The following is a 26,994-nucleotide window of genomic DNA, read 5'->3' on the forward strand; positions in this document are numbered from 1 at the left end:
CACATACATACAATATGTATATGTATTAAGTAATTAAAACACTTGCCCACATATCAGCATTTGTCCGCACACGTTACATGTAAATTTAATATTTAGTTAAATTATGGCTGCAAAATTAATTTATGTAAAATCCATGTGCTATTTGAAATAAACAAAATATAAAATTAAAAAAAAAAAAAGTCTTTAAATTTTAGCAAATTTACAGCAAACCCGTCCAGCTCAGCTGTTATGCTCCACCTACCGATGTCAATTTGATTTTGCTTAGCCTACGCCTTCTTCGCTCAAATACCATTGAAGCGCTTGACACTATTGCTTGCTCTGTTGCACTCACGCCAAATGGTCGTCGCTGTTTGCTTGTAAAGTGTGCGTGTTGCATGTAATTGAATTGGAATAGTAAGAGAATAATGCTATGAAGAGTCACACACATGAAATGCTTTTTTCTTTGACGTGTTAAAGCGTCGCCGTTTGTCGCCATTTGTTATTTAAATAAAGGGATCAGGTCACTTAATCTATGCAAACTAAAACTAAAAAAAAATATATACATATATATATTTTCTACATGTTTTATATAGACGATAAAAATGATCTATTCTACTTCTACTCCTCCTCCTTTTTAAGTGCTCTGCACTAATTTCTCATTGCACTAATGTTTACTCCTTTCGACTCCCATAAGCTATGCCCTTTGCTCTGTCTGCTTTGACCCCAAGAGCAAGCCAGCACTTTAGATATTAACGGAAATGAATCGAAATCTCGCTTTCTCGCTTCGATTGATTTACGATGTTCACTTTTCGATTTATTGATGGCTGCCAATTAATACATAGTCTTCGTTACGAGCAACCAGTCAATGCCAAGGCAAAATATCGCATCAAAAGAGTCAACTATGTCGCAGGGCGAGAAGGCAACAAAAACAAAATGGACTGGAAAAAATAAATGTAAAAGTCGAATAGACATAAAAAGTGTGTAGAAGGAATTAACATTTTTTCACAGCAATAAATGCATAAACGTCAAATATATATACATTCATATGGCCGATATGGCATCAAATTTATAATCTTTTGCATTGCGGATGGATGCTGGACGGATGGATGGATGTTGCATGCTCAGCCATTGTCATCGCTAATAGAGACATACCGAAACAGCTTGACCGGAGAGTCTTCCAAGTGAACGAAAAACTTCAAATTTCGACCGAACGTTACTTTTTGGGCTGCCATAAACTTTTATGGGCACCGAAGAAGAAGAAGAAGACGACGACGACGACAATGGCGCAGCTGTAAGCAGAAGTTACGTTGATTGGATAATGCTGGAGTGTATGAGTAGCTCTAGGGGTCGATTCTGACAATCCTATGGGTGCCAATTAAGACAGCAACAGCAACAGCAACAGCAACAGCACCAGCCGTCAGCCGCCATATCATAAAACTTTTTTCCTCGTTCGTGAGCGATCTTAAAACGATCATTCGTACATTTTATGGCAGCTGGACAGTCAGTCAGCCGGACGGACAGACAGACAGACAGTCCGAGCTGGCAACTGCAACTCTTATACTATTCAGAAGAAACGAGGGTATAAATCACTTGGCATTTGCTCGCTTTTTATTCAATGCATGTCAAAGTTCTCACAAAATGGCGTGCATTGCACATGCATACATGCGCACATACAAAAGTTGTGAATTCCCAGTAATTGCAACTGCAACTGCAACTGCATCTTGCATATGTGTAATGCGGTAGCTAACCCGAAAATTGTCGGCAAAAGTCAAACAAATTTTTGTATAGCGTTACGCATGGCCAAAAGAGTTGAGTGTTTCGAATTTCGATATCGAATATTTGGCTGGCACAAATGCAAACATGACGGCGAGCGCCTGCACAGCCGCAATCGCAATGTCCATTTGTCCGAATACCGTTCTCTTTTTTCCCAATATATATGTATATATATTTTTTTTTAGCATGTAGGTGTGAAAATGCAGCACACACTTCCTTTATCGGTCGCTCGGCGTGCAGCTTGTTTGGTAACTTATGTTGCTTCTCTCCCTCTCTTCTTCTTTTTTGCATTGCATTGCGCACACATAAAAGTCAAAATATTTTGGGTCCACTGGAGATATTTGTACTATGTATGTATATATGTATGTGTTAAACATTTTTAGCAATCGATTCGCTTCGATTCGTATCAAATCTAAACAGGTTGTAAATATTCATGGTCTGGACATTTCCGATTTTGTTAATCTCCTGCATTATAAATCAACTGGCTCGCGAGCTTCGCTGAGCTGTTTTTTTTTTCCATTTGTGTTGCGGTACTTGAGGTTCTTTGGCATGATTTCCTTTTGATATTTTTGTTGCCAGTCGGTTGAGCACTGCTATATATACCCTACAGATAATACCCTCAATAGGTTTTGATATATCAACTTAATATTAAGCTAAGACTCTGGAGTAGGTTTAATACAAAAACCAATACTAATTTGGTGATTTACGATATTCTTACTTGGACAAGATATCTAAAATATGCGTTAATTCAAAGAGTCAAGAAAACATAATAAACAAGAAACCTTTCTTTGATCAGTTATAAATAAATAAAAATAAATGAAAATAAATGGAACATTTTTTATAATTGTAGATAGATTAGTTTATAATATATGATTAAAATTATATCAATTATTTGAATTCATTTCATGTCTAATTTAGTAAAAATAAATATAAAATATATTTGGTAAAATTAAAGAAGATCGGGAACAAATACCAAAGTTTTAGATTAAAGTTTGTTTATATTTTACTTCGAGATCGAATCGAATTTGATATATAGGTATTTGTTTGATATATATACAAATGTAATTAGTTGAAATCTTGGAGATTTTATTTTTAAGTTACATAAACATTAAACATACATAACATTACAAATTATCAAAATTATTCAAAATCAATGTTATATTCTGATTCATCAAAAAATTCAAATTTAAATTGAGTAATAGGAATTCAATTTGAAAGCCGAAAGAACAGTGAGCACTAGCTCTATGGATGCTCGCTTAGCATATTAACAATTATAATTTATCTAATTATAGTTAATTAAAATAAACACCCACACCTCAATCACATGACGCGAACACACAGTATAAAGCTAAAGCGTGAAAAAGATTTGTAGCTGAATGCAAAAAATATTTACAATAATATATATATATATATATATATATATTTTTTTTTTTGGCCCGTATCGCCCCGTCTTGTATGCAACTGGCGAGTCTTAGCCTTATCTCAAGCATGATCGAGATAATTAATTTATGTCTAGGTACATATTTGCAGCTTCACACAAGTGTGGCCTATCTGGCTTTCGGGTTATCTGTCCATGTCCCATTGGTCTATCCGGTTTCAAGTTCAGATTGGAGGTGAGCAGCAGCAGCAGCAACAGACAGTGCCGATCTTTGATGCGGGAGTTTGATTAACACAATTTGTATTTGTGTTTATGGAAATTAAGCAACGAGTTTTATTAGTAAGCATGCACTAATTAAACTCTGTGTATATTGTTTTTATTTTTGTCACTCAAAGACTGAAATCGATTTTTTTTTTTCACTTGTTGCTGCTCTGTGGAGCAGTAGATCGTAAAAGCCGCTAAAAGGTGTGGGCGATTTCACAAATACAACAAAATTCAAAGCAAAAAGCATAAGACGTCAAAAACAACAGAATTTGTTTATTGAATTGATTAGAGTTAGCGGCGAGTGTATAAGGCACGAGATTTTGGACAGTTGATTAAGTGTAAAATTAATTACAATATTCTACATATAGGCCTTGACAACAAAAATTCCAAAATTCCAAAAACCGAAATTTCAAAATTAATAAAAGCAAACAGTGAAACAAACGCATCACTAGCATTAAAGGCAATTCCATTCATCTATGCGCATCAAACTCCTAAGTTTAGTTAAAATTAAAATTTACCTCTTTTGAAAAAGGGCGCGCATTTTGAAAATACAAAAGCTGTTTGCTACCACACTCTACTCTAAATGACTGACATTAACAATTTTATCGTTATCGCTGCTTCATGTTGCCACCTAGCTTTGTTTAAGATGTACTAAAATATAACACACAGCTAACTTCACGTCAAACTGAATTCTGTTTTGTCATTGTAAAGTAAAACTCCAGGAATAACACAAATTTTGTATTTAAAATGGTTAGTATTTAGCTGAAATGTGTCGCAGAAATATAGTAACTGATGTATCTTTTATTTCTAAAGAACCAGCAATCGCTCAAAGTGCGCCCCACAGACGTAACTGTGCTGAACGCATCCGGCAAGGCGACGCTGCCCACAGAGCCAAATTGCTTAAGTCAACTGGCACACGTCCATCGTCTGAGGGATTCGGAATTGAATTATGCCGATCACAGATACAATATAGATATGCAAATGCTGCGTAATCGCGAAGGCCTGGGTGCCCCCTTGAAAATGGGCATGGATAGATTTGCTGCAAAGCGAATTGGACGTTTGCCTTTCTTGCAGTCCAGGTAAGTCAAATTTGATTTTTAACTGGCTACATTAATAAATACATATTTATTTTATATTGTAGTAACTTAATGGACGATGTTTTGACTGGGCGCTGTGATGAAATCACGTTTCAAGACTTCTTAGGTCTCCCTGAATACAATGAGAATCTGCGCCAGCCGCACGCCGTCGTGGAGAAGTCTTTGGGCATTTATCTTTAAATAAACAGATGAAAAAACTTTACATACCAATTTACACAATTAAACAAATCTCTCTTTGAAAAACATAGTAAAACTGTCGAAAAGTGTCGAAATTTTCTTTTGAGCCAAATGCGCATTTTATTTGTCATCAACATTTTGCTAATAATCGCACAAACTTCAACTAAAAACTATAAATGAAAAATATATATTGGCAGTTTGGTTCTTTAAATTATATATATGTATATATATACGAATCGGTTGTACTCGAGAGATTCATTAAATTATATATAGTCCGTATGTGTAAATGATATGCATACAAAAAAATTTATATATAGCTAAATAGCAAAGGAGCTTTCGTTTATGCCTTATGAAATGCAGTGAAAAACATAATTGAAATTATAAACAGCTTTGCAAATGGACGAATTCGTTTCATACAATAACATTAGACTTAAGCTTAAGGAAAACAATATTAAAAGAAGCGGAGGGCATTTTAAAATTATACAATATTGCATACACATAGAGTTATGTTATATATATATGTTGGAATTCGATAGACACTATATAGAATTAGAAGTGTTCGTCCTGGATTTGCACTGCGCTCTAGTAGATCCAGTTGACGGGCACCCATTGCTCTTCGTGACTCATCTGTTCCAGGGTCTCGACCACCTGACGGAAGGTCTCATCGAAGTCCTCATTAACAATGACCATGTCAAAGTATTTGCCATACTTGCGCTGGACAAAGCTGCTCTCCTCCACAGTGGAAATCAGATCGTCGTCCTGTTGACAATAATGGGAATATGAGTTAAGCAATGTTTGTGTATTCAAGCAGAGATCTAAGAGCGCTACAAGGGTGGCCTAGTGAGTGCACAGGGTTTATGGACATGACTCAAAGATTAGAGTGTTCCACTTAGTAGGCTCGCTTTCTATTTACCTCATAGAGCGATGCAAGGGATTCGAGGGTACGTGCGCGCCTCGAGCTGAAGCGTATGGAGCTCTGACGATCGAACTGGAATAGGTTTACAAGAAAAGCAATTATCACTATAGCTACAACTAGCAAAGATATACGGAAACATCTATATATTTATATAACCATACAGATAGATTTCTATTGGAGCCGGTGGCACGACGATCCGCATAGATTGTTTTCAGCTGCTCCATGCCAGGCGCGGCGATGAATATTACGAATGGCATCAGTTCCTGGCTGTTGTGCAATACCTTCAATGCATTTGGCGCACAGTCCAATATGCACATGCGGCCGCTATTGATCACATCTCTGATCGATTGCAAATGCGTGCCATAGAGATTGCCATTGTGTTCGCCATATTCGAGAAACTCATTCTGTTTGATTGCCTCCTCCATTTGCTCTCGGTCCATGAACCAATAGCTAACGCCATTCTCCTCCAATGCGCGCTTCGGACGACTCGTGTCTGTTTTACAATAAATATTTATAGTTTTAATTGGATTAATAGGGAGACGTCAGCTCTCACGTGGAATGACAGCTCCGAATTTGTCCACATCGCTGTTGATCAGCCGATTCTTGAGCGTGCGTCTGCCCACGCCGGAGACGCCAATTAGCACCAGAGTTTTCCTGCGAAACGGAGGCATGCGTGTCACCTCCTCATAGAGCAGCAGCTCAGCCTTGTCGAACTCACAGTTCGCCACGGAACGGTACATAGTCTTACGCTTACGCTTCGAAATCTGTGCAAAGTCCATATATGTACATATAAAGAAATGTAATTGGAAATTTTAGATCCACATCAACCTACCCTTGTGCCACAGATGCCAATTTTGTGCACGTAGTCGGCCTCGGGTGCCACGAATGCCTTGCGCCGCTCCTCGAGCTCCTGAGAGGGCACCAGCCCAATTTTATCCGACTCGGCAGTTATATTCTTTGCTTGCCACCAATTGGGATCCTTGACATTGATGATCTATAGGACGAAAATATAATTATATATTTTTCTCTATCCCTAAATACCATCATTTTCAGCATACCTGCAATATATCGCCTGACTTGAAGGGCAAACCAAGATCCCTGCAGGGCAACAACGAATCCTCCGAGGGATTATATGAGAAAAGCGCGCGCATATAGCACTAGAGATTGAAATTTGATATTCAAAATATATTTATTACGACATATTTTACATTTATCATAAGAACTTCTATTTATTGGCGTCTTCAGCTAAGTTTTACTTACTTTAATGCAGGTCTTTTAGAATTTTGCTAGCTTCTTGGCCTAATAAAAACTTTATCATATTGTAATATGTAATAATTATCAGATGCATTCAAGTATATATATCAATATCATATAAGCATATATGTATGTATATATATCTAATACAAGTAAATCTACTATTATATTGAGTTACAGTGATCGCTCGGAATTAAAATTTGAAAGCGAGTCTAAATTTAAAATTTAAGTAACTTTGGGCCCATATCTTACGGATTGTGATTATATAATATACATTTTTATTTTATTTATTTATGGGCTTATTGTGAGAATATAAATCTATATAAAAAAACACCTTTATTATGAATATATTGGAATCCTATTAGGCATTAATAAGTTAGATTATAAAACTTGCAGCATTCCCACACTTTGCACCTGTTCTCGAGTGATCACTGTAGTAGTTAGCAATAAAAACAAACGCAGCTAGTCAAAAATCTCTTAAGTTTCTATCAATTTAGAATCCATGCAAAAAAGTATCAAACTCTGCTTAGTATTTGCTAAGAGCTAACAAAAAGCTTCAACAAAAAGCACACAAACATTTAACACTTACCGTTAGTTTCTTGCCCGATTCTAGATTTGTGATGCCATTCTGTTTTACCTGACCCCCACTGACCGTATAGCGACCGCTTCTGATCTCCTCATCAACATTCGGTCCGATTTTCAGCGTGAGATTCTCCTTGGCCCGTGAGACCTCCAGTTGGAGCTCGTCGGGCGTGCGCACCGGAGTGCCATTCACCTCCAGTATGACATCGCCCACATGGAGCATGCCCTGTTTATCGATGACGCCGCCGGCCAGGATGCGCGCCACCACCAGCTGCTTGAACTCATCCAGCTCGACAGTCAGTCCCAGCGGCTGCTTGGGATCGCGTCGCAGTCCCACCATTTTGATCGTCTCCACAGGCATCTTGCTGTTCAGTATGTCTTCGGTATAAAGATAGTTGCCAGGGGGGCGTTGACTTGCCGCCTCGAGTTTGGTTATAGATCCGCCGGCACTTTTAAAACGTTGCTCGTACAAATATCCTATCTCATCGTGAGCACGCAGCAAGGCCTAAAATGACGGGGAGAGAAAAAAAGAGAGGGAGAGCGTGAGTATATGTTTAACTAAGGGTAAAGCTGGGAAAGTTGACTGGATTAATTGACGAACTACAGTTGATTTCATAATTCTCTCGTGATCGACGGATGAAAAAAGGGAGGGAAGGAGAAATCAATCAGTTTAATCACTTAGACCCTAATTGATTGACTGACTGATCAAAGCTTAAAAACTTGCAAGCTGAATTTGCGTCCAGCTTGATTGGTTAACAAACTGACTGATGAACAATGTACAGTGCCTACCGTTTACTCTACCATAACCTATTCATGCTGACAGATTGATTGATTTAATGAGTAGTGCAGAGCCTAAACCTGATAATCTAGGCAGAACCAGCTAAAACTCTGTAAAAACTCAACTAAAAAACTTACACGAAAATGTGGTTGAGCCAAGAGCTTGGCTAGTTCGCGTGACTCTAAACGTCTCGAGGGCGAGAATTTGCGTATGATATCGTCACAGATCGGCTTGTTGTTCAGATGAGCTGGCAAAAAGGCGGGCACGGGCTGCGGCTCGGTTGGATTTAGCTGGAAAATAATGGATGTCAAGTAAGTTAGAGATTGATAGACAGAGAGAGGAGAAAAGAGTGAGACAGACGTAGGCATATGCACATAATTAAATTTGTCGCATTAAGCTATGAGTGGGGCGTTGGAAACAGACATCTCTCATCGTCTCGCACTGCCCTAGGTCAAGTCAACTTTACTTCGGCTTAATTGACGCTCGCATCCGTTAATTGGTGACTTTTCTTCTTCATATTATTTTGGCAGTTCTGACTCTCTGGCCGGACTGTTTTATGGTCTACCCACATTTAACCCCAGTGAACTTTGCTCTGTTCCATATTTATTTCTCTTTGCTTTCAAGTCTTAGGTCAAAAATTGGGTCGTTTGTGCGTCAAATATGGGTCGTGTTTAGAATAGAACCGAACCCTTGCTCGACACACTTGATTTCTCTTTCTGCTATAATTGCATTAAATTCTCGTCTTCCGGCCCATTTGCCTTGCGAAATTTATTTACTTTCATCGTCAGCAGTGAATCTGCCCTCTCAGTCGTCTGTCTACGCCTGTGTCTTTGTTATTTCTGTATTTATTATTATTATTAGTATTATGAGTCGGTGCCACAGTTTCCGCCCACGCTACAGCGACTCACTCACATGCAATATTTATAAGCCAGCAAAAGTTCACTCTCTACTTGACAAACGCAATGCAGAAAATTATATATATTTGGTCTATAGAGAACGAAAGCTACGCCGACTCGTCATGCATAAAGGGTTTTTATAGAGGAAAAACTATTTATACAAGCGCAATTTCTAGAAAAGTAAAGAAAATGTTAGACATATGTTAACATAATTATTTTAAATAATAATTTAGTTACTAACTTCCAAATAGTGTAGAGCCAAAAATATACGCTAGGTGGAGCTTTCACTGTATGTAAATGAATCAAGCACATAGCACGAAGTAAATAATGCAGTTCTTATAGGAATATTAAATCCATCTACTCATTTAAATTCGATTCTCACCAAAGGGAGTTATTTGCTTTAAAAACAATTCTTCCAATATTTGTACTTCTTAGTCTTTTAAGCCCAACAAGCAATCGCCTTAAGTCTTTCAATCTTTATATGTTTTTCCTCTGCAGACAGAACCTAAGTGTTATCGCTAAGCAGCGATTATTATTTATTTATTTACACATAGTTTTTCTGCTGCATATCGAATTTCAGTTCTTCCGTGTGAAAAGAAGCCCCACGTAGTATGGAGCTTCCTATGCTCGCCTTAACAGTTACGCACACACATACAAATGACAACTGTTATTGACCCGAAGCTTTGTTGTTGTTGGTTTGCTCTGCTTCTTCTTGCTGGTTGCTAACATAAAAGGGCTTTCACCTTAGAGTTTTGTGCGTTTGTTGTCACAACAAATTGCGCAAAAATGACAACAGGTAATGTCTAATTAGAGAAAACTGTTAATTGCACGTACACACACACGCATACACATATATGTGTAATAAAAAAAATTAAGCGTGCGAAGTCTAAACGTATGACGTTTCTTTGAGAAATGTAACCTAAAAATGTGACTTTTATTAAGTAAACAATTCAAGTCTTGTTTGAGCGTCATTTAATAGCATTTGGCAAATGTTTATATTTAGTTTTTATAGTATTTTACCAAGCACTTTTCGTTTATTTTTTTGTTACTTCTATTTTTCACTTTTTTTTTGAGCCACTCCCAAATGGCGCGAGCGAACGAGCAAGAGCGGTCCAAAAGGTGTGTGCATGTGTGTATCTGTGTGAGTAAGCCGGAGAGCAAGCTTCACTATATGTGTGCTGAGGTGTGAGCGTGTCTGTGTGTGAGCACTCAAGATTTTGGAAATGCCAAAACACAGTTAAGACGTTACACAATACCCCAGAGACCCGAGAGCGGGCTCGACTACGTCATCAAGCAAGAAGTCGTTTACCAGTTAGCCAGTTAGCCAGGCTAAAACTGAATTTGATGGGGGGTTTGGGTTTGTTATTGACTGAGTAACCAAGGTAGCACATGGGCAAAACACTTGTTCCAATTGTGCTCCATTTATTTGAATGGCACACATATACAAAAACAATCACATTTACAGTTTTATCTAAAGAAAAACTTTGACTTCACACTAAAAGCGTCTCCGTCTTTTAAAAATGAAGTAAACGCGGCGAAGTCGGAAGCGCGAGTAAGTGAGAGCAAGCGAGAGAGCGAACGAACTGTTGCATGTTTGTTGAGTCGCTGCCTCCCGTTTAAGCCATGCTCAAATAAGCAAAGCGCACACACATACACACACGTTCACACGTACACAGTGAGTAAACAGACAAACGCACCACACGGCGCACGAAAAAACAGAACCTCACCTTAGCACAGCTCGTAAGTAACTAACTGACTGACTCACAGCAAAACCAAGTTCAGCTGAGCAGAGTTGGGTGTGCACGCCATGAGAGTGAGAGCGCGCTCTAGGGCTAAGTCTCCAGTCGTACGTGAGCTTAGTTGGCGCTCTTAGCAGGGCGCATTTGTATTGGTGCACACTTGTTTTTGTGTTTCTGAGTATTTACGTTACAACTGTACGCCGCTGTTAAGAGCACTGTTAGTTAACAGTGACTCAGCTGAAGCCACTCTCTGAGCTTTTGTTATTGGGCTGCTGTTATTTCTGTTGCTGCTGCATTAGTAGGCCAACCACTCTGTTGCTGTTGCATTTGTTGACGTTGTTGCTGCTGTTATTGCGGCCAGGTAGCATAAAGTTTTTCATAATTAACACATGCATGCGCATTTACTTGAAAAGCAATTTTTAAAACCGGTTTGTAAAGCTTCGATTCCACTTTTTTATCTTAGGGCGTTGCTGTTGACGTCGCTGTCGTCGTCTGTTGCGTGCTTTTTATATGCGACGCTTTAATAGGCAACTGGAATTTTAGAGTGACATTTCATATGTGGTATTTCGCTTATCAGCAAGTCTCGTGACTTGTAATTTCTAATTACTTTCACTACTTTTCCCAATAGCAGGTCAGCAGTGTTACAACCATTGAGGCATAGATCCCCTCCCATCCATGCCAAAATGCTTATTCTAATTATTTACGACACGCGATGTCGCTTTTGATTATTTTATTTCGTGTGCTTATTGACTGTTGTGATTTTTTTTAACAGGTTTGCCAAAAATAACAAAGCAAAAGGCCATAAATGATTAATCTACAATTTTGTGAACATTTCTTATTAGTATATTACTGCAAATTTCTTACACACTAGAAGTTATTAATACTTATATTACTTAAGCAAATCATTTTAATTCTGTCCAGCTTATTATTCAATTATTTTCATAATTTTATTCGCATAAAATTTGGGGTCAAGTTTAATGTATTAACAAACGAGCGAGTGCCAGAGAAAGAGAGAGGGGAATTGTGTTAATAGCTATGCCATAATGATTATCGTAAAAGTCTCCGCTCACAATAAACACAAGTGGCATCAAGTGCTTCGCACTTAATAAAGCAGAACAAAAGAGAGACCAAGTATATGCCCGGCTTTGTAGCTCAGCATAGCGATGTACCGTTATTGTTTCGAGTAAAAGCATGGCAAATTCTCATCCCTGACCCTTTTACTTTCGAGCACAGTATGTAATCGAGCGTAAAGTAGAAGGTAAATTACATCATTACAATAAAAAAAAAAAAAAATTAAGAAACCCAAGTAAAGAAAACAAAAGACAACATACAACAAAATGTAAATATATATATAGTTCAGTAGTTAATATAAAATGAATAAAACTATAATTTACTAAATATGCTCATAGTAATTAAACTTTTGTTTTACTATCAATTATCTTCTAGTCGACAATTTTTTATAGTTACAGTTTTTCTCTGAGTGTATGCACGCACGTATCAATGGCGTAAACAAAGATTTTTCTTGTCTGGCACTGCGTGCCAGTATGCATGTTCGATAATGTGGAAAATAAAATACGGTACATCAGTTTCTTCTTTTTTTATTGGCAGATGGTTTGACTACAAATGATTCTACAACTGGGTCATGCGCCAAAGAACAAGGGGTGAGCGTGTGTGCACACTCGATTTAATTTACATACTATGTACACGCTCATTCGTACATACATACATACCATAAGCTCCTTGTGAGGCGTTGTTGGATTGCTCAGCAATAGGCCCTTTAGAAATATATCATCAGTGTGCGTAAGATCAGTTGAATTGCGAAAGGCAGCTAAAGGTGGAAAAGAAGGCAGGTCATGTAAACAGCATATTATATATCCGCAATAATTTGCAGGAGAAGAGCGAATAAAAAATTAACTTATATGTACAATATAAGCACGACATGCATACAGGGAATATTAATGTCTTTTGTTATTGCCTAAAGCAACTTACAGTTTAAAATACTGTTATTTTTCGCGTGCTTACCGTTATCGGAGTTATCATCCTCGCCAATTCTGTTGTTGCTCGCAAGCAACTCCACCTGGTCCTGTCGCGCTCGACGCGAACGTGCACTCCAACGCACCATGGCGGCGCCACAGAATGAGTCAAGCTAACTCGCAGCCAAAGGATTATACAAAAAGGAAGCCTGACGTCACTGAAACAAGCTCCCAAAAAAATAACACACACACACACTCATACACACTGATGAAGTAAATCACACTCTGAGGCAGCAGACTTCTAATTTTGGCAATGCCTCAACATATGTTCAAAAGTAATTTTGAATAATCACTGCGTTTTGCTATTCTATAAACACACAGCAACAATAATTCCGCCACGACAACAACAATAACAATAACAACAAGTTGGTAAAACGCGCACAGAGCCTAAATACGCCAACGCCAGCAGGGCCAGATAGCGTCTAACTGAAAAGTCTTTTGCTGCATGCTACCCAAAAAGCTTTAAAGCTTACTGTTCTGAAAACTTTTGAAAGCAACAACAACAACGTTAACAACAAAAACGAGTTTTTCTCGCGCTCGATAACGATAAGCCGAAATCTGCTTGTCATTTGCTAACCCTGACAGTCTGGCAACACCTACAGGCACTTTTAAGGAATACAGCAGCCCTAGACATTTGGTTCGCCTCTATAAATCCAGTCGCATGTTCAGAGAGCCACATAAGTAATTTTAATTTGTAGTAATATAAACAATATAAAGTAAAAGCAAAAATGCCGGACGCAGTGCAGCAGAGCTTTGTGCGCTCTTTCATTGACTATCTGAAGAAGCAAGTGGATGTGATGTCGCCGGATCAGAGCGAAAGTATTGAAGTGGCCATCCAATGCCTGCAAGCGGCTTTCGATCTTGGAGAGGACGAGGCAGAACAGGTGTCCCAGAGCGAAACAGAAGCTGCCGTAGCTAGTGGCACCACACCTGGCGATGCCAATCCATCGAGCAGTGCCAACCAGCTGGCTGTCAATCCAAAGAACATTGATATGTTTGAGCTCTTCCAATCGCTTTACATTGAACGTAATCCCGAATCGTTGGCTCTGGCCGAGTCCATTAAGAATGAAGGCAATCGCCTAATGAAAGATGGCAAATACAATGAGGCGCTCTTGCAATACAATCGCGCCATCGCTTTCGACCCCAAGAACCCAATCTTCTATTGTAACCGGGCCGCCGCTCACATTCGCCTCGGAGACAACGAACGGGCCGTAACCGATTGCAAGTCCGCTCTGCTCTACAATGTCAATTATAGCAAGGCGTATTGTCGCCTGGGCGTTGCCTATTCGAACCTGGGCAAATTCAATGAGGCCGAACACGCCTATGCCAAGGCTATTGAACTGGAACCGGACAATGCGGACTACCGGAACAATCTGGAGGTGGTGCGCAATGCACGCAATCAGCCGCCCCAGTTGTCGCAGCTGAGCGACGGACTCAATGCGATGCTGTCGAATCCGACTTTGCGCAATCTGTTCGGCAGCGCTGAGATCGATCTGGAGCATTTGCAGTCGATGACACAGAATCCTATGATTATGAATACAATCGGGCAACTCTTCAACTTGGGCGGACCAGGTGCTGGGCAAGCCAATTCTGCTGGCGGGGCGCCTGGCCAGGTGCCGCCAATGCCTAACGATATGCTGCAACTGTTCCAGAGTCTGGCCACTCAGGTGGCTGAGGCCCAACAGCAACGGGATCAGACAAGAGGCGCTAATGCTGGCGGCCCACCTGGCAGCCAGCAGCCGGGCAACCAGCCGCCACCCAGCATCTAGATGTGTGCATCCACTTAGTGTTAAGCGAAAGAGCGCATCATACATTTATTATGGCTTAAGCTGAAATCAATTGTGTTAAAAGTTTAATAGAGAAACACACGCATATGTGTACACACACAGACAGATGATATATATAATATATATTTATAATTGATAATAAACACAAATAAAACGCATATATATTGAAGCTTATTTTGCGGCTTTGTAATATTACACAAAGTAGCAGAAGTGGAGTTTCAACAGAATTTATTTGATTTGATAAGGCCAAACCATGTACATATGTATATGTCTATATTTATGTAAATGTAGATGATATATAGTAAAACGTGTGATACTTTGGCATAGAAATAATAAATAGACATCATATTTCTGCTAGATTTGATTTGCGCATGAATAGCACAGGGATTTCCCTGAATTCTTACCCTGAGCCCATTGTAAATGGCAGGAGCAGACAGATAAGATTATATGTATTCTTGATCGGAGTGAAGTTATTCAATAATTAATTTCCCATAGTAAACCGAAATTCATAGCGTGCATGTTATAAATAGAAAGCGTAGTATAATTCGAATAACAGCTACACATATCCAGAGAACAGGGCATATTTTAGTCAGGCCAATCGTTGAGGAATACAGGTTTAGCTTACCTGAACTCATATACGGTACTTTATATATGTTTGTACATGACATTACAAAATTAATTTATATAATATGTAGAAATACTTACTTTGATTTCCATTTAATTTACTGCACAAATAAAAAAATATTGCTTCATATATTTTGTTCCTTTAGAAACTTTATTTTTCCGATTTATTAAAATTTAAAATCTGTAAATTTATTATTTTTTTTGCTGTGGCTACGTTGTACAATAGTGGAGCATAATACGTATGAACAAACAAAAAAAAAACAGAAAAATGATAATTATGCTTGTGATATTGATTTGGATTTGACAAACTCTTTCGTTTATGTCTGTAAACCTTGTTCTGCAAAAATGTTAATACGAGTGCTTGCATATGTCTTTAATATATATATAAATAGCGAAAGAGGACTTCTTATTTTTCATTAATTTCACTTGATTATTTGAATATGGTTAAGAGGAGATATTGCAAGTTGTTTACAAACTATTTTTATATATTATTACATCTAGCATTTTGGACAGATCAGAGTAAAGGAAACAGCTTGATATGTTAAAACAACGTGCACACAGCCATTCCCACTCATTGAAATAAAATTACGTGTGAGACATTGTTTTAAAATATCAACGCCAAAAAAACTTGCAAACATCTTTGTAGTCCTTTTTTTTTTGTGTGTCTGTGAGTGATTGAGTTTTTGTTTGAAAATAATTTGCAAATAAATAATAAGAGAATTATTAACCGTACTGCATTTATATTTGTTGATCTGTTGAAGGCTCTGAAATACATCAAAAGTGGACAGTTACATGGAAAGCATAGTCGATACTCACCTGAAATAGAAAGCCAGGATCGCTGGAGCAGCTGCCGCCACCAGCTGAAGGAAGTTTCATCTATAGCCTTGTTGTTGTGTAATTTTTTATAGTTGTTTATTAAACGCGGAACGCTGTTAGAGCAAATCTCTAATCATAATATCTCCTTAAGTTCTTGTTTGTTTTATGTAGTTTCTTCAGTTTTTTGTTGTTTAACGACTAGGATGTAAAAGTGGATTGTTGGCTATATCTGGTACATCTAATATCTATTGTATCGTCGATTCCTAAAGTTGCCTCCGCCACCTCCACCGCCTCCACCTCGTTGACGCGTGCGATTGTTGTTTCCATAGTTGGAATTCACTTTGCCAGAGTATTTGCCCGATGGTGGTGAATAGAATTTCTGTTCATTGGATGGCCGCGCTTTCTTATCCTGTTGCTCCTGTTCCTGATTCCCATTTGCGGTGCCCTTGTCGCCAAATGTGATGGGTACATGGCGTTTTCCCAGCTTGTTCTACGAATAAACTTATGTTTAAATCTGATATTGAAGACAGTTTAGAGGCAATGCATACAGTTTTGGGTACAACCCAAGAGAGAACAATATCGTGCTTGAAAATGGGCGGTGAGTGAAATAAATCGCGTATTAAAACGTTTATATTGGATGTGGTCTTCAAAGCTGTTTGTTTCAATTGATTTTCCTCAGTTTTTAGCTCCTCCGCTGATTTGCCTTTCAGCGCCTCCTCCAGTTTCTTAATGTAACTGTAAGATGAAACAAGTTAAGTCACAATTTTTGTGAGTTTCCTATATATAGATAGTTACCCCTGTGTACCACGCGCTAGATACTGCAATCTAGCTCGAAAGTCTTTCAACTTTTCAGCATCCTCAATAAATGTTAAATTGCCTGGATGCTTTTTGCCCAGCGTGTGCAATGCATAAAGCAAACATTCAGCATGCGAGAATTGAAATGAGGGCGGCACATCGGTCGTATCCTCATCGCTTAGTTTTGGCAAAGGCATATATTCCTATTAAGCACAGAAAAGAAACATTAGTAAATCTTTCGTTAATCTGTGATAAATATATTTACCAATAATACATTGTAGACGGCATTAATGCGCTCGTTGGCATTATCCAGCTTGTCCGTGTAGGTTATCATCTCGGCGAATACTTTAAGCAAACGCAATTGTATTTGATCCTGTGCCACTGCAGTGGCAATCAAGTTCCATGTATTAATTGGCAACAGTTTGTCACAAACATAGGCCACAAATTGTGTTGATTTAATGGTTTTCTATAAATAAATAAAATAAAGATTAAATATCATTTTATCAATTGCAACTATCAGCTATAGTTTCCATTTTCATACCGAAAAGTAAGGTGCAGCTGCTGTGGCGCATTGTATAAAACGCTCTACGACTTCATCATCTACTGCTAGGGTGTCCGCATCGACAGTGTTTAGTTCAGCCTGTTCTGTGGCTAGTCTGACCAGCTCGGCGTGTCCGGTTATTGTGCTGCCTAGCTTGGTGGCACCCAAAATGGTCATGCATAGATGAAATTCATCTGCTGTCACATCCTGCAATGCCTTCTTCACTTCCTCCACAATATAATCCTCAATCTCTTTAGTAATGACATTCGGGCCCATTGTCAACAGCTTGGTAGCAATAAATTTAAAGCAACGCTCACGCGTTGTCTCGTCGCCCGTTGTGATTTGTTGAAATAAACCAGTTATAGCATTTTTCGTATCCAATTTAATGATGCTGAGCAGAGAATTGTTCACTTGCTGCAGTTCAGTTGCATCGTCCAAAATAAGCAGCTGGGCTAAAGTGTCGCCCACGCGTATGGTGGCCTCTGGGTTGCCCTGACATAGCTTTGGCAAATCTTTGATAGCTTGCCGCCGTATCTGAAAGAGGACATAACAGTAATATTTGTTAAATATATTATATACAAAGCTCCCATAGCAACAATTGATTGTAGTATTTGAGTGCAAATGTTAGGTAAACCCACCTGTGTATCATCATCTTCACATAGATCGAATTGTGCATCAATTGCTGTGTCCGAAAGTTCAGGAAAATGTTTGAAAAAGTTGCCAATGAATTGGGATGCCAAACGTTTCTCCTTTGATGTGCCTTTTACGGCCTGTAGTATCTCTTTATATTCCGCAACATGCTGAAAATATGAAAAAATCCAAATAGAATCGTTTGCATTATACTCAACTAGCGCCGGCGCGGTTGGCAAATGTGTACACACACACATTTATACGCGCACATTGGCAACTGCCGTTCATTTTGACGCGTTTTTTTAATGGCGCTTACCTCAGTTATTTTATCACCCGCCTCGGATAATATTTCGTAACATTTATAAAGTCGTTCAATGTTGTCCATTGTTATTGCCTAACAATTATATTATTACTAATAATTACTTTAACAGTCCGATTTAACACAGCAAAACCGTTTTACACGATTTTTTCCTCTCAAACAAAATGGTGTATCTAGCCAGTGATGTCACTTAATGTAATGAGCAATGTCGATAGTTCGAGCAAGCTATCGTCAAAAATATCGAGTAACGAATAGCCAAGAACTTCGATAAATATTTGAGTGTGCAGTTTAAATATTAAACACTGCTTGAATGAGAAATCGCCGCTATTGAAAATATGTCAACGTATTCTGAAATTGCTGCGTTATTTAATTAATAATTTCGCGATTGTAATATAAAATATATCTAAAATAGATAACAGTTAGGTAGTCAAGTAAAATACTTTATTAGATACATACATATTTCAAACTTGCAATGAATAGATTATACACTGATTGCCTTCAAGGCCTGCTCAAAGTAATCCAGCATCATGGGATATATCTCATCATATTGTTGAATATTCTTGCGCCTGGCATTATCTCGATATCTTTGCAGTGCACCCGATATCAACTCCAACTTCTCGCGCTCAGCCGTATGCCCATCCAGCCATTCAATCAGGCGTTCATTCGACCAATTTGCAGTTGTGTGCGGTGACTGGAGTTCGGCTCCGGCATGGCCAAACATGAGAAGGAGTACCACATAGCTTGGTACCAGCGAATCCGCTCCCACTGACTGCTTCACCAGCTCCTGAGGGCTTTGCACAATCAGCAATGACATTGCGCGGAGTAAACGCGAGGGTTTGCCCAGCTCCGCGAGATTGGGACAAAGAGGTTTCAATGCCTGTTCCATGTGCTGACAATCGTGCTTCAGACGCTGCCGGCCCGCCGCGCTCAATGGCCGCAGTATGCACAGGTTGTGGATGAAGAGCTCGATGCAACGCTTAGCCAGCTCCTGGCCACATTTGCCAGTCATTTCTTTATCATCGAAGAGTTCAATGTGGTGCGACCACGACCGGGTGACAAACTCCTGCAAAATGGGAACAAACGTTTGAGATGTATTCAATTATTCACACATTCTGCTTACCTGCAGCTCCTTCATGTACATGGATGGCCCCGTTGTCGATAATCGATCCGTATTGAGTCCCGGCTCCCGATGCATGCTTAGGATAATGATGCTAATGGCTGTGATAATCGACTCCATAATCTGCTGCAATATGGTGCCAATCAACAAATCCGCCTGATCCAGTGAGCGAGCGATGATCGTACGTGCAGCACCTGGCGTCCGCTCGAACTGCAGTTGGAGATCACTCAACATGCGGCGCACTGAGTCCTTATAGTAGTACAGTACATTCGCCAGCTGCGTATTCTGCTGTTGCTGCAAGTTGGGCAAGTCCACAATTTGCTTGGAATCGGCGCCTAGCTTGATCTGTGCCTCGAGTTTGGTACATAACTCCTTGCCGCAGGCAACGAACACATTCGCTATCGCGACGCTAAGCCGGCTATCGATCAATGCAGCGCTCAGCTCCGAGGAGGCGACTCTTATGAAGTTATCCACGGTCTCATTGCCCGGCAAATCTACGCCAGCCAAGCAGGCTTTAAGATTGGCGGCACACTTACTCACGTAGCCCACCTCTAGCGGCGCAAAGAGTTCGTTATCAAATTGGAATTCATTGTTCAGTCGCTGTTCAAGTCCGCGTGCCGAAGTGAGCAGCTTGGACAAGCCCTCCTGCAGGGTCTGGTTAACATGTTGGGTACACTCGTCAAAGGATTTGCGCAACAGCTGCTGCACGCGCTGCCAGAAGCGTTGTGGAATGCATTGGTCTGATGATTCATTGGTGTAGCCAAATTGATTAATTTGCTCCAGCGACATTTTCAGAAGCTTAATCTGGGTGCAGCTTTCGTAGAGCTCATCGTATAACAGCCAGTGCAGCGATTTCCAAAACTTGGCGCGAAAATTTTGCGTTGTAGTTAACTGTGGCGCCTTGCCAGGCCCTCGACTAGCCTGAGACTTGCTTGAGCTACTGCTACCATGGGTGGGCGAGCGCACAGCATCCGCTTTATTGAGCACGGATATATCAGTGCCTGCGAAGCACTCCTTCAGCGATTGCTCCATGTCGGCGATGAATGTGGCAAGCAGATTTTCAAGAGATTTCTCCAGCGTGTTGAAGTTCATAAATATCTGCATAAGAATTTTAAAGGGATTTCGAATATTGGACAGACTTTAGCAATAAGATTACCTTTAAAGCATTCACCACTTGCGTCTGGTTGCGCTCCTGCAGGCCGGTGACCAGCTGCATCTGGGTGAGGTTGCGTATCTTTTGTCTAGAGCTTAGCACATAGGCACGTTCCTCTTGTATAAACTCAATATCCTTCAGATCCTTGTCTTCTATCAACTGTCCCAGCTCGAAATGCAGCTCCGCTTGTCTTAACACATCTTTCGTGTTCTTTAGCTTTGCCGTCAGCGTGAGCAAGGTGCCAGCAGAGCGCAGCAGGTGTGATACGTCATGCAGTCGACCCAGCACTTGGGTCTGATTCTCCACTAACTGATATTGACCATCAACTTGGCTCTTTAGACGATGTCCTGTGGCTCGAACCCTTTGCACGTCCTCGGCCAGCGAGTTGAGTGCTGCATCGAAGCGTCCGGCGTGTGTTGCCTGCTGCAGCAATGCGCTATGCTTGTCACGCACCTGCTGATGCAGTTCCTCGGTGGTGTTCTGCAGACGTTTCGAGAGCTCCTGTATTTGCAGACTAATGGTCAGATGTGACATGGCAGATGTGTAGTCGTCATCACTATCCAAACTGGATTTATCATTTCTGGCATTAGTTGTACTACCAGCCATCGTATCGGATACCCTAACAGAGTGTTTAATAAACAATTTATATTATTAAATCAGCTAGTTAAACATTAACAAATAAAACAATACACGTACATTGTCTTGCCTTGGGATTAGTATTTATATAGCCGTTATGTCTAATTTAGACAATTTTTGTTTGTTTTGGTTCTGTACGGAATTGGTATTTTATTTGTGGGGCAAATTTACGCCCTTTGATTGTTTTGATATATTTTTATGTTCGTATGTTTTAAAATTAAAATTAAAAAAATAAAAACAACATAAAATAATTATTTATATCTTAATTACCTTTTTTGTTTACTGTAAAGTTCTGTTATCTCAGGGATCTTCAAATAACAGCTTGAGTATTTTGACTAGAGTTTGGTATTTTGAAGAAAAAACTAGATTTAGGCAATTTTATTATTTTTGTTTTGTTTCGCGGAGAAGATAAAATTCTAATATATATTTTTTATTGTTAAGTGTGCAATGTCCGATGACATCAAGAAGTACTTCAATGATTTGCTGCAGAAGTAAGTTTTCTATTTAGCAACAATTGCTCGCTTGCTGATTAAAAATTGCATTTTGGTTGCAGGGTCAGCGGTCTCTACGTCATACAGATAGCGGACCGAGATGGAGTGCCACTCCTACGGGTCAGCAACAGCCAGGAGAAGAATGTGGATTTCGCATTGATGCCGTCGTTTATACCCACATTTACCACAGCCTGTGATCAGGCCAGCAAACTGGGCCTGGGGCGCAATAAAACAATTATTTCCATGTACTCCAATTATCAGGTGGGTGGGGGATTTGTGAGTGAGTGAATTAGAATTGTAAGATTGTCGTGTACAAAGTACTCTAATTTAGGCCATGCATACAAACAGTTATAAGCATATCAAGTTTCAACTCTTCTCCGACAGGTGGTGCAAATGAACAAATTGCCATTGATTTTGACATTCGTTGGCGCCGAGGACTGCAACACGGGACACATTCTGGCGCTGGAGCACCAAGTGGATGACTACTTGGAGGAAATCAAACTGGCCGTAATAGAGCCATGAAAACGCTTTTGTACAATTACGAATGTAGTAGTATATGTGTATATTTAAAAAATGAAACTTTTTACTTGGCTTAAATGCATACGCTGAATAATATTTGTCTACGACTGATTCGCACAATGATGAGCGCCACCTATGGGGAATGATCAGCAAATCACTTTACATTTCAATTAACTTCCCTATCGTTCTTCCTATTTCTCTTCTCACTTTGTTGTTTGTTTTAAAACTAGAATACATTCCAAAGATTGTTTGCTCCAAATCAACGTTTTAGCTAGATTGTTTCACTTAAAGCTCGTCGTGCTGGCTCTGTGCAGAGGCTGTGTAGGCATCGCGATCGCAAGCGGCGGGCGTCTCAAATTCATAATAGTATTCACAGCGATTCGGCTCGCTAACCGACGTGATGCGCGGCTCCAATGCACACTTGATATTGATAATGGCCGAGCGCTGCGGTCCATTCCAGCAGGCGGCGCCTTGTGCATACTTTTGTTTGCTATATTTATTGGCGCCCTCTCCTACCCATTGATCCCAGCGACCCAAAGTAGTTTCGGCACCGCCGTTACGCGGCTTCTGCGACACCCGGTCGAAGGGGCATAGTGTGTACACATATTCACGATCCTCAAAGGTGTAGCACTCGCCATCCAGCACTGACCACTCCTCATTGGGTCCATAGTCTTTGCCCTCCTGTTCATCCAGTTCTTTGATTTCGTGCTCGATTTCACGTATTTGTCGTGCCACCTCCTCGTACGCATTGCGCGCCTCGTTCGCCTGTTCGATCAGACGCTGGGTTTCCGGATCGTAGATGGGCGCCGCTGTGGTTGTCTCTACATCTGGCGTAGCTTCGCCAACGCCCACATCGGGCTCCTCATCATCGTACTGTTCCTCATCCTCGCCGTCTTCCTCATCGGGCACATCCATGTCCGCATGTTCTGCAAGTTAAAGATTAAGTAAAATCAATTTACTCAAATCTCTTTTTTGCTCACCTCCAGTTGGCTCCGGATCCAGTTGCTCGGCTTCTTTTGTGTTGTCCTGCTGAGGCGCTCGCTCCTCCGCTGGCGTGGGGACTGGTGGCTGGAACAGTCCATCAGCTAACATTTTTAGTGGCTTGATACGTGGCCAGGCCAGGGTGATGAAGGCATCCAGGTCCATGCGATCGCGTTCGTCCAAGAAATACTTGGCCTCCTCCACAGTGACAACTCCATTGCGATCCCGATCGAGATTCATGTCCACCATCAGTTCGGTGATCTCCACGAAGCCATCTTTGTTGGTATCGTAGCGCACAAAAGTGAGCGACGCCTCTTGTCGCATTTGCTGTGGCTCCTGCTCCGCCTGCGCCGTGACCGCATCTAGTTCCCGTTGTTGCTCCTTGAAAGCTTCCACGGCCTCACTTTCTAGCGCTTCGGCAGTGGCCTTAAGGTGCTCCTTTTCAGTTTTGAGTAATTCCTGCTCCTTGATGCGCGCATTCAGTTCGGAACGACGTGCTGATCGATCCGCTTTCAGTTGCTTGCCCCGGTTGATCATCTCCTGCCGCTTCTCGGCCCCTTTCATATGCAGCTCAGCTTCGTTGCGACGCTGAATGGCGGCGGCGGCACCTAAGGCAAGGCAAGTGTTTTCACATTGCGACTCCTCCAGTTCGTCGCTGCCATCGCAACAGTCGCAGATTCCATCCTGCACCTGAGAGCTAGGAATGTCAACGGACTGATGGCCGGTATTGAGGCAATGGAATTGTCCTTTGGAGCAGGCCGCGGTGCCGGGCTCGTCGCTGCCATCGGCGCAATCACAGTAATCATCATTTATCTGCGTAAATGGTATTGTTTTGCTTCCATCGATGCAATTCCATTTTCCATCCGGTTGCGGTTGGTAGAGCGGAGCCTTCACTAAAGAAACGCCGCGAGGCCGTGGTACATCAATGCCTTGAACACCGGTTAATGCATATACAAATAAAGCTAGTAACAGTAATTGTAAACATTTTTGCTGCATATTAAAAACAGAGTCCGCGCACTTGCTAAAGAATTACGTGGAAATTTTACACTCGTAAATGCCGGTCTGCAATTAAGTGTGCCGCAAGCTGTTGCTGCAAAAATACCAAATCTGACTTACAGCGCAACACAGCAGTTATTCAATGTGGGTCACACACGTCAGAATGTGGATTTCGACACTTCGTCTAGAACTTGTAGATGGGATACAATAGAGATGACTAAGAAATACTAAATAAATATACTGCAGTCACTTGTAGTATGCCAAACATGTGTCAGCACATTTTTAAGTAGTTGTAGCTACTTGTTTGCTTACACTAGTTGCATGTGTGTAGATCAGATGGCAACTTATGCTGATATCCATATTGTAGCGTGTGTGGACACATTAATTTGCGCGCACTGGCAACTCTGACAATCAGCTGCCGGTTTGTTATTTAACTTAGTCCAGTCTTAGTTTGGTAGCATATATCTTGAATAACAGTAAATATGGGTTTCCTGACACAAGTTTGGGCCAAAGCGGCTGCGGCAACAGATCCGGCTCCAGCAGATGCCGCAGTGCCAGATGAAAAGCCCGTGCCGGACACAAAGCCAGACGCTGAGCAACCCAAAACGGAGCGTAAAGAATGGGGTTATGATCTCTATCCGGAACGTCGCGGCGAAACCTTCAAGCCTAAATGGTCGCGCATACTGTTCGGTATGGAGGGTCAGGAGAACATCGATCGCTACAAGTGTGAACAGAATGTCTACTGGTGTGTGAAGAATGGCCCACTGGTGAAGCTGATGATGGGGGCACTTCGCAGCTCTGGCTGTCCCATGGATCTGCGGCGTCACATTTCCTGCGAGGTGTGCGATCCCAGTGTAACCGGTGGCTACGATCCTGTGCTCAATCAAATTGTTGTCTGCCAAAATATGGCGAAAAACAAGAGCATGGTGCATGGTGTGCTCACCCACGAAATGATTCATATGTTCGACTACTGCAATAACGATTTGGATTTCCGCAATGTGGATCATCTGGCATGTACGGAAATACGTGCCGCAAATCTGGCTCACTGTTCCTTCCTGAGTGCCATGATGCAGGGCGATGCGTCGCCCTTTAATGTCAAGGAAGCTCATCAGGTATATCAAATGAGAATTGAGAATATATGGAATTTGTAAATATGGGTGTTAGATCTGTATAAGTCTCGATTTTAGAACCTATAAAACTAGTACGTTTTATTTGCTTATTATTATTATTATTTTTTTGTTTGTTTGTAAAAAACAACTGTTATATTTCTTTAAATATTATACACATTTGCTAAACCTTATCAAATGAAATCTTCCAGAACTGTGTCAAATCCAAAGCCTTGGCCTCAGTGCTGGCTGTGAGAAATGTAACCCATGAGCAGGCCGTAGCTGCCGTCGAGCGTGTCTTTCCTAAGTGCTATGCGGATCTGGAGCCCATCGGACGTAGAATACGGCGTAATTCGATGGATCAGCAAAAGGCGTTCATGGAGGCGCCGTTGTATGGCTACGATGTATATTAGTTTCGCTTTATTTTTTTATTAAAGCTCAAAAAAGTTCAATAAAATTAAGTTTTAAGACTACGCCAAGGGCAATTATTGCAATGGATTATTAAACAACCAATTTGTTTCTATAATTGTTTTTAATTAAATTAATTTTGCACATCAACTTTTATGGATATTTTTCAAGGTTGAATGCAAAAAAAAATAAAATTTTTTGGATTTATATGAAGCCAAATCGCTTTGGGTTTTAAGTTGGGTCAAGTTTTTCTCAGCGTGCAAAACATGGAGGATTGTGAAATTATCGGCATTATATTTGAATTCATAGGCGATATATTGTTTGGCTGTAAGAACAATTATTGAAAATAATATATATTTTATAATAATATAAAACTATCTTTGGCCAGCGGATGACAGCGACGATTACAATTAAAAAGGTGTTCAAGTAGCCCAACGATGACGGAACAATAAAAATAAACATTAATTAAATTGCTAAAAAAGAGTAAAAAGTAAAAAAAAAAAAAAAAAAAAAACAAATAGTATAATTCAAGCTATAAAAAGCCTGGTGAAAATCATGGAAGTACTTTAAAACTTTATCAAAATGGATTGCTGCGCCATTGTGGAGATATTTGTGGCCTTTCTTAACGATCTGTTTTTCTCGGATATCAGTAAGTCAAGATGATCTATATAGATCTGTTTGTATATGTATATATATGGATTCTCTATATATAATCTAGAAACTCCTTCTTTCTCTCTCTCCATGCATTAGCTGATGAGGAATACTTTGGAGAATACTATGATGATTATTATTACAACTAAAAATGTCCGACATCTACGCAATCTATTAATAAATTTGTTTTGAACAGCAATTGTAATATAATTTCATTTTTCGAAGGAATTGAATCAGCATGCCATTGACCTAATAGTTCGTGTGCATCGGTAAATATAATTGCGATATAATCGTGATTGATTAGGGCTAACTTTACGGCTCATTAAATGAGCTCTGTCGCACACAAACGAAATATTTCAAATGAAAAATCGCTGTGGCTTAGTTACAGCACGTTTAGTCTGACGAGTAGAATATGTTTTGGGATCTATTGGGCGGCATATTTGATTTCATCATGGGTCTAATATTTCCCAGTAAGTTGAGCTGTCTCTAAATATCGATTAATACCAGCAGACTTTCCTTAGGCTCTGATGATGATGACGATGCACCAGATTCGTCGGA

At 40.2% G+C, this 26,994-nt stretch overlaps 9 protein-coding genes across 10 annotated transcripts; 5 read left to right on the plus strand and 4 right to left on the minus strand.

Annotated features, from left to right (window-relative positions):
• Positions 1–4,035: 4,035 nt before the first annotated feature.
• Positions 4,036–4,744, plus strand: LOC6577489 (proteasome maturation protein). Its single transcript, XM_002003420.4, has 3 exons — positions 4,036–4,144; positions 4,208–4,473; positions 4,536–4,744. Exons 1-3 carry the CDS (start codon positions 4,142–4,144, stop codon positions 4,669–4,671), a joined length of 405 nt encoding a protein of 134 aa, XP_002003456.2. The 5' UTR covers positions 4,036–4,141; the 3' UTR covers positions 4,672–4,744.
• Positions 4,745–5,040: 296 nt separating this feature from the next.
• On the minus strand, positions 5,041–13,291 carry LOC6577490 (protein PALS2). Of its 2 annotated transcripts, none has more exons than XM_044008679.1 (10): positions 12,856–13,291; positions 12,564–12,661; positions 8,336–8,488; positions 7,491–7,925; positions 6,643–6,741; positions 6,417–6,578; positions 6,138–6,348; positions 5,746–6,077; positions 5,582–5,656; positions 5,041–5,427 (listed from the first exon to the last, which is right to left on the minus strand). In XM_044008679.1, the coding sequence occupies exons 1-10, from the start codon at positions 12,953–12,955 to the stop codon at positions 5,251–5,253; spliced, it is 1,842 nt and encodes a 613-aa protein (XP_043864614.1). In that variant the 5' UTR covers positions 12,956–13,291; the 3' UTR covers positions 5,041–5,250. The 2 variants fall into 2 exon arrangements, with proteins under 2 accessions (XP_043864614.1, XP_002003457.1); XM_002003421.4 differs by having other exon boundaries at positions 7,428–7,925.
• A 191-nt stretch (positions 13,292–13,482) lies between these two features.
• On the plus strand, positions 13,483–14,811 carry LOC6577491 (small glutamine-rich tetratricopeptide repeat-containing protein beta). The gene has a single exon (XM_002003422.4). The coding sequence runs from the start codon at positions 13,595–13,597 to the stop codon at positions 14,633–14,635; it is 1,041 nt and encodes a 346-aa protein (XP_002003458.1). The 5' UTR covers positions 13,483–13,594; the 3' UTR covers positions 14,636–14,811.
• An 824-nt stretch (positions 14,812–15,635) lies between these two features.
• On the minus strand, positions 15,636–18,566 carry LOC6577492 (apoptosis inhibitor 5 homolog). The gene is made up of 7 exons (XM_002003423.4): positions 18,376–18,566; positions 18,068–18,229; positions 17,430–17,963; positions 17,154–17,354; positions 16,889–17,091; positions 16,642–16,828; positions 15,636–16,583 (listed from the first exon to the last, which is right to left on the minus strand). Exons 1-7 carry the CDS (start codon positions 18,442–18,444, stop codon positions 16,332–16,334), a joined length of 1,608 nt encoding a protein of 535 aa, XP_002003459.1. The 5' UTR covers positions 18,445–18,566; the 3' UTR covers positions 15,636–16,331.
• A 231-nt stretch (positions 18,567–18,797) lies between these two features.
• On the minus strand, positions 18,798–21,448 carry LOC6577493 (conserved oligomeric Golgi complex subunit 5). The gene is made up of 4 exons (XM_002003424.4): positions 21,345–21,448; positions 20,652–21,267; positions 19,499–20,593; positions 18,798–19,441 (listed from the first exon to the last, which is right to left on the minus strand). Coding segments are annotated over exons 1-4 (2,295 nt in total). The 5' UTR covers positions 21,347–21,448; the 3' UTR covers positions 18,798–18,859.
• A 205-nt stretch (positions 21,449–21,653) lies between these two features.
• On the plus strand, positions 21,654–22,390 carry LOC6577494 (ragulator complex protein LAMTOR3 homolog). Its single transcript, XM_002003425.4, has 3 exons — positions 21,654–21,775; positions 21,838–22,036; positions 22,160–22,390. The coding sequence occupies exons 1-3, from the start codon at positions 21,732–21,734 to the stop codon at positions 22,295–22,297; spliced, it is 381 nt and encodes a 126-aa protein (XP_002003461.1). The 5' UTR covers positions 21,654–21,731; the 3' UTR covers positions 22,298–22,390.
• On the minus strand, positions 22,314–24,358 carry LOC6577495 (glucosidase 2 subunit beta). Its single transcript, XM_002003426.4, has 2 exons — positions 23,275–24,358; positions 22,314–23,220 (listed from the first exon to the last, which is right to left on the minus strand). Exons 1-2 carry the CDS (start codon positions 24,269–24,271, stop codon positions 22,580–22,582), a joined length of 1,638 nt encoding a protein of 545 aa, XP_002003462.1. The 5' UTR covers positions 24,272–24,358; the 3' UTR covers positions 22,314–22,579.
• A 299-nt stretch (positions 24,359–24,657) lies between these two features.
• On the plus strand, positions 24,658–25,935 carry LOC6577496 (mitochondrial inner membrane protease ATP23 homolog). Its single transcript, XM_002003427.4, has 2 exons — positions 24,658–25,383; positions 25,590–25,935. The coding sequence occupies exons 1-2, from the start codon at positions 24,754–24,756 to the stop codon at positions 25,788–25,790; spliced, it is 831 nt and encodes a 276-aa protein (XP_002003463.1). The 5' UTR covers positions 24,658–24,753; the 3' UTR covers positions 25,791–25,935.
• Positions 25,936–26,019: 84 nt separating this feature from the next.
• On the plus strand, positions 26,020–26,635 carry LOC116803982. The gene is made up of 3 exons (XM_032729387.2): positions 26,020–26,112; positions 26,174–26,434; positions 26,504–26,635. The coding sequence occupies exons 1-2, from the start codon at positions 26,052–26,054 to the stop codon at positions 26,197–26,199; spliced, it is 87 nt and encodes a 28-aa protein (XP_032585278.1). The 5' UTR covers positions 26,020–26,051; the 3' UTR covers positions 26,200–26,434; positions 26,504–26,635.
• The last annotated feature ends 359 nt before the right edge of the window (positions 26,636–26,994 follow it).

Source organism: Drosophila mojavensis, unplaced genomic scaffold (genome assembly GCF_018153725.1).
Source record: "Drosophila mojavensis isolate 15081-1352.22 unplaced genomic scaffold, ASM1815372v1 contig_36, whole genome shotgun sequence".
Lineage (NCBI taxonomy): Eukaryota > Metazoa > Arthropoda > Insecta > Diptera > Drosophilidae > Drosophila > Drosophila mojavensis.

Coding starts and splice junctions, on each gene's coding strand:
- LOC6577494 (XM_002003425.4), top strand. CDS start 21,732: ATGTCCGATGACATCAAGAAGTACTTCAATGATTTGCTGCAGAA. Junction 21,776..21,837: donor TTCAATGATTTGCTGCAGAA/GTAAGTTTTCTA, acceptor TTTTGGTTGCAG/GGTCAGCGGTCTCTACGTCA. Junction 22,037..22,159: donor CCATGTACTCCAATTATCAG/GTGGGTGGGGGA, acceptor CTTCTCCGACAG/GTGGTGCAAATGAACAAATT.
- LOC6577492 (XM_002003423.4), bottom strand. CDS start 18,444: ATGGACAACATTGAACGACTTTATAAATGTTACGAAATATTATCCGAG. Junction 17,092..17,153: donor CCGTCTACAATGTATTATTG/GTAAATATATTT, acceptor TGTGCTTAATAG/GAATATATGCCTTTGCCAAA. Junction 16,829..16,888: donor CTAGCGCGTGGTACACAGGG/GTAACTATCTAT, acceptor TTCATCTTACAG/TTACATTAAGAAACTGGAGG.
- LOC6577489 (XM_002003420.4), top strand. Junction 4,474..4,535: donor TTGCCTTTCTTGCAGTCCAG/GTAAGTCAAATT, acceptor TTTATATTGTAG/TAACTTAATGGACGATGTTT.
- LOC116803982 (XM_032729387.2), top strand. CDS start 26,052: ATGGAGGATTGTGAAATTATCGGCATTATATTTGAATTCATAGGCGAT. Junction 26,113..26,173: donor AGGCGATATATTGTTTGGCT/GTAAGAACAATT, acceptor ATCTTTGGCCAG/CGGATGACAGCGACGATTAC.
- LOC6577493 (XM_002003424.4), bottom strand. Junction 20,594..20,651: donor AAGTGGTGAATGCTTTAAAG/GTAATCTTATTG, acceptor ATTCTTATGCAG/ATATTTATGAACTTCAACAC. Junction 19,442..19,498: donor TGTACATGAAGGAGCTGCAG/GTAAGCAGAATG, acceptor CCCATTTTGCAG/GAGTTTGTCACCCGGTCGTG.
- LOC6577495 (XM_002003426.4), bottom strand. CDS start 24,271: ATGCAGCAAAAATGTTTACAATTACTGTTACTAGCTTTATTTGTATAT. Junction 23,221..23,274: donor GGATCCGGAGCCAACTGGAG/GTGAGCAAAAAA, acceptor TTTAACTTGCAG/AACATGCGGACATGGATGTG.
- LOC6577491 (XM_002003422.4), top strand. CDS start 13,595: ATGCCGGACGCAGTGCAGCAGAGCTTTGTGCGCTCTTTCATTGACTAT.
- LOC6577496 (XM_002003427.4), top strand. CDS start 24,754: ATGGGTTTCCTGACACAAGTTTGGGCCAAAGCGGCTGCGGCAACAGAT. Junction 25,384..25,589: donor ATGTCAAGGAAGCTCATCAG/GTATATCAAATG, acceptor GAAATCTTCCAG/AACTGTGTCAAATCCAAAGC.
- LOC6577490 (XM_002003421.4), bottom strand. CDS start 12,955: ATGGTGCGTTGGAGTGCACGTTCGCGTCGAGCGCGACAGGACCAGGTG. Junction 12,662..12,855: donor GGATGATAACTCCGATAACG/GTAAGCACGCGA, acceptor TTCCACCTTTAG/CTGCCTTTCGCAATTCAACT. Junction 5,428..5,581: donor CCCTTGCATCGCTCTATGAG/GTAAATAGAAAG, acceptor TATTGTCAACAG/GACGACGATCTGATTTCCAC.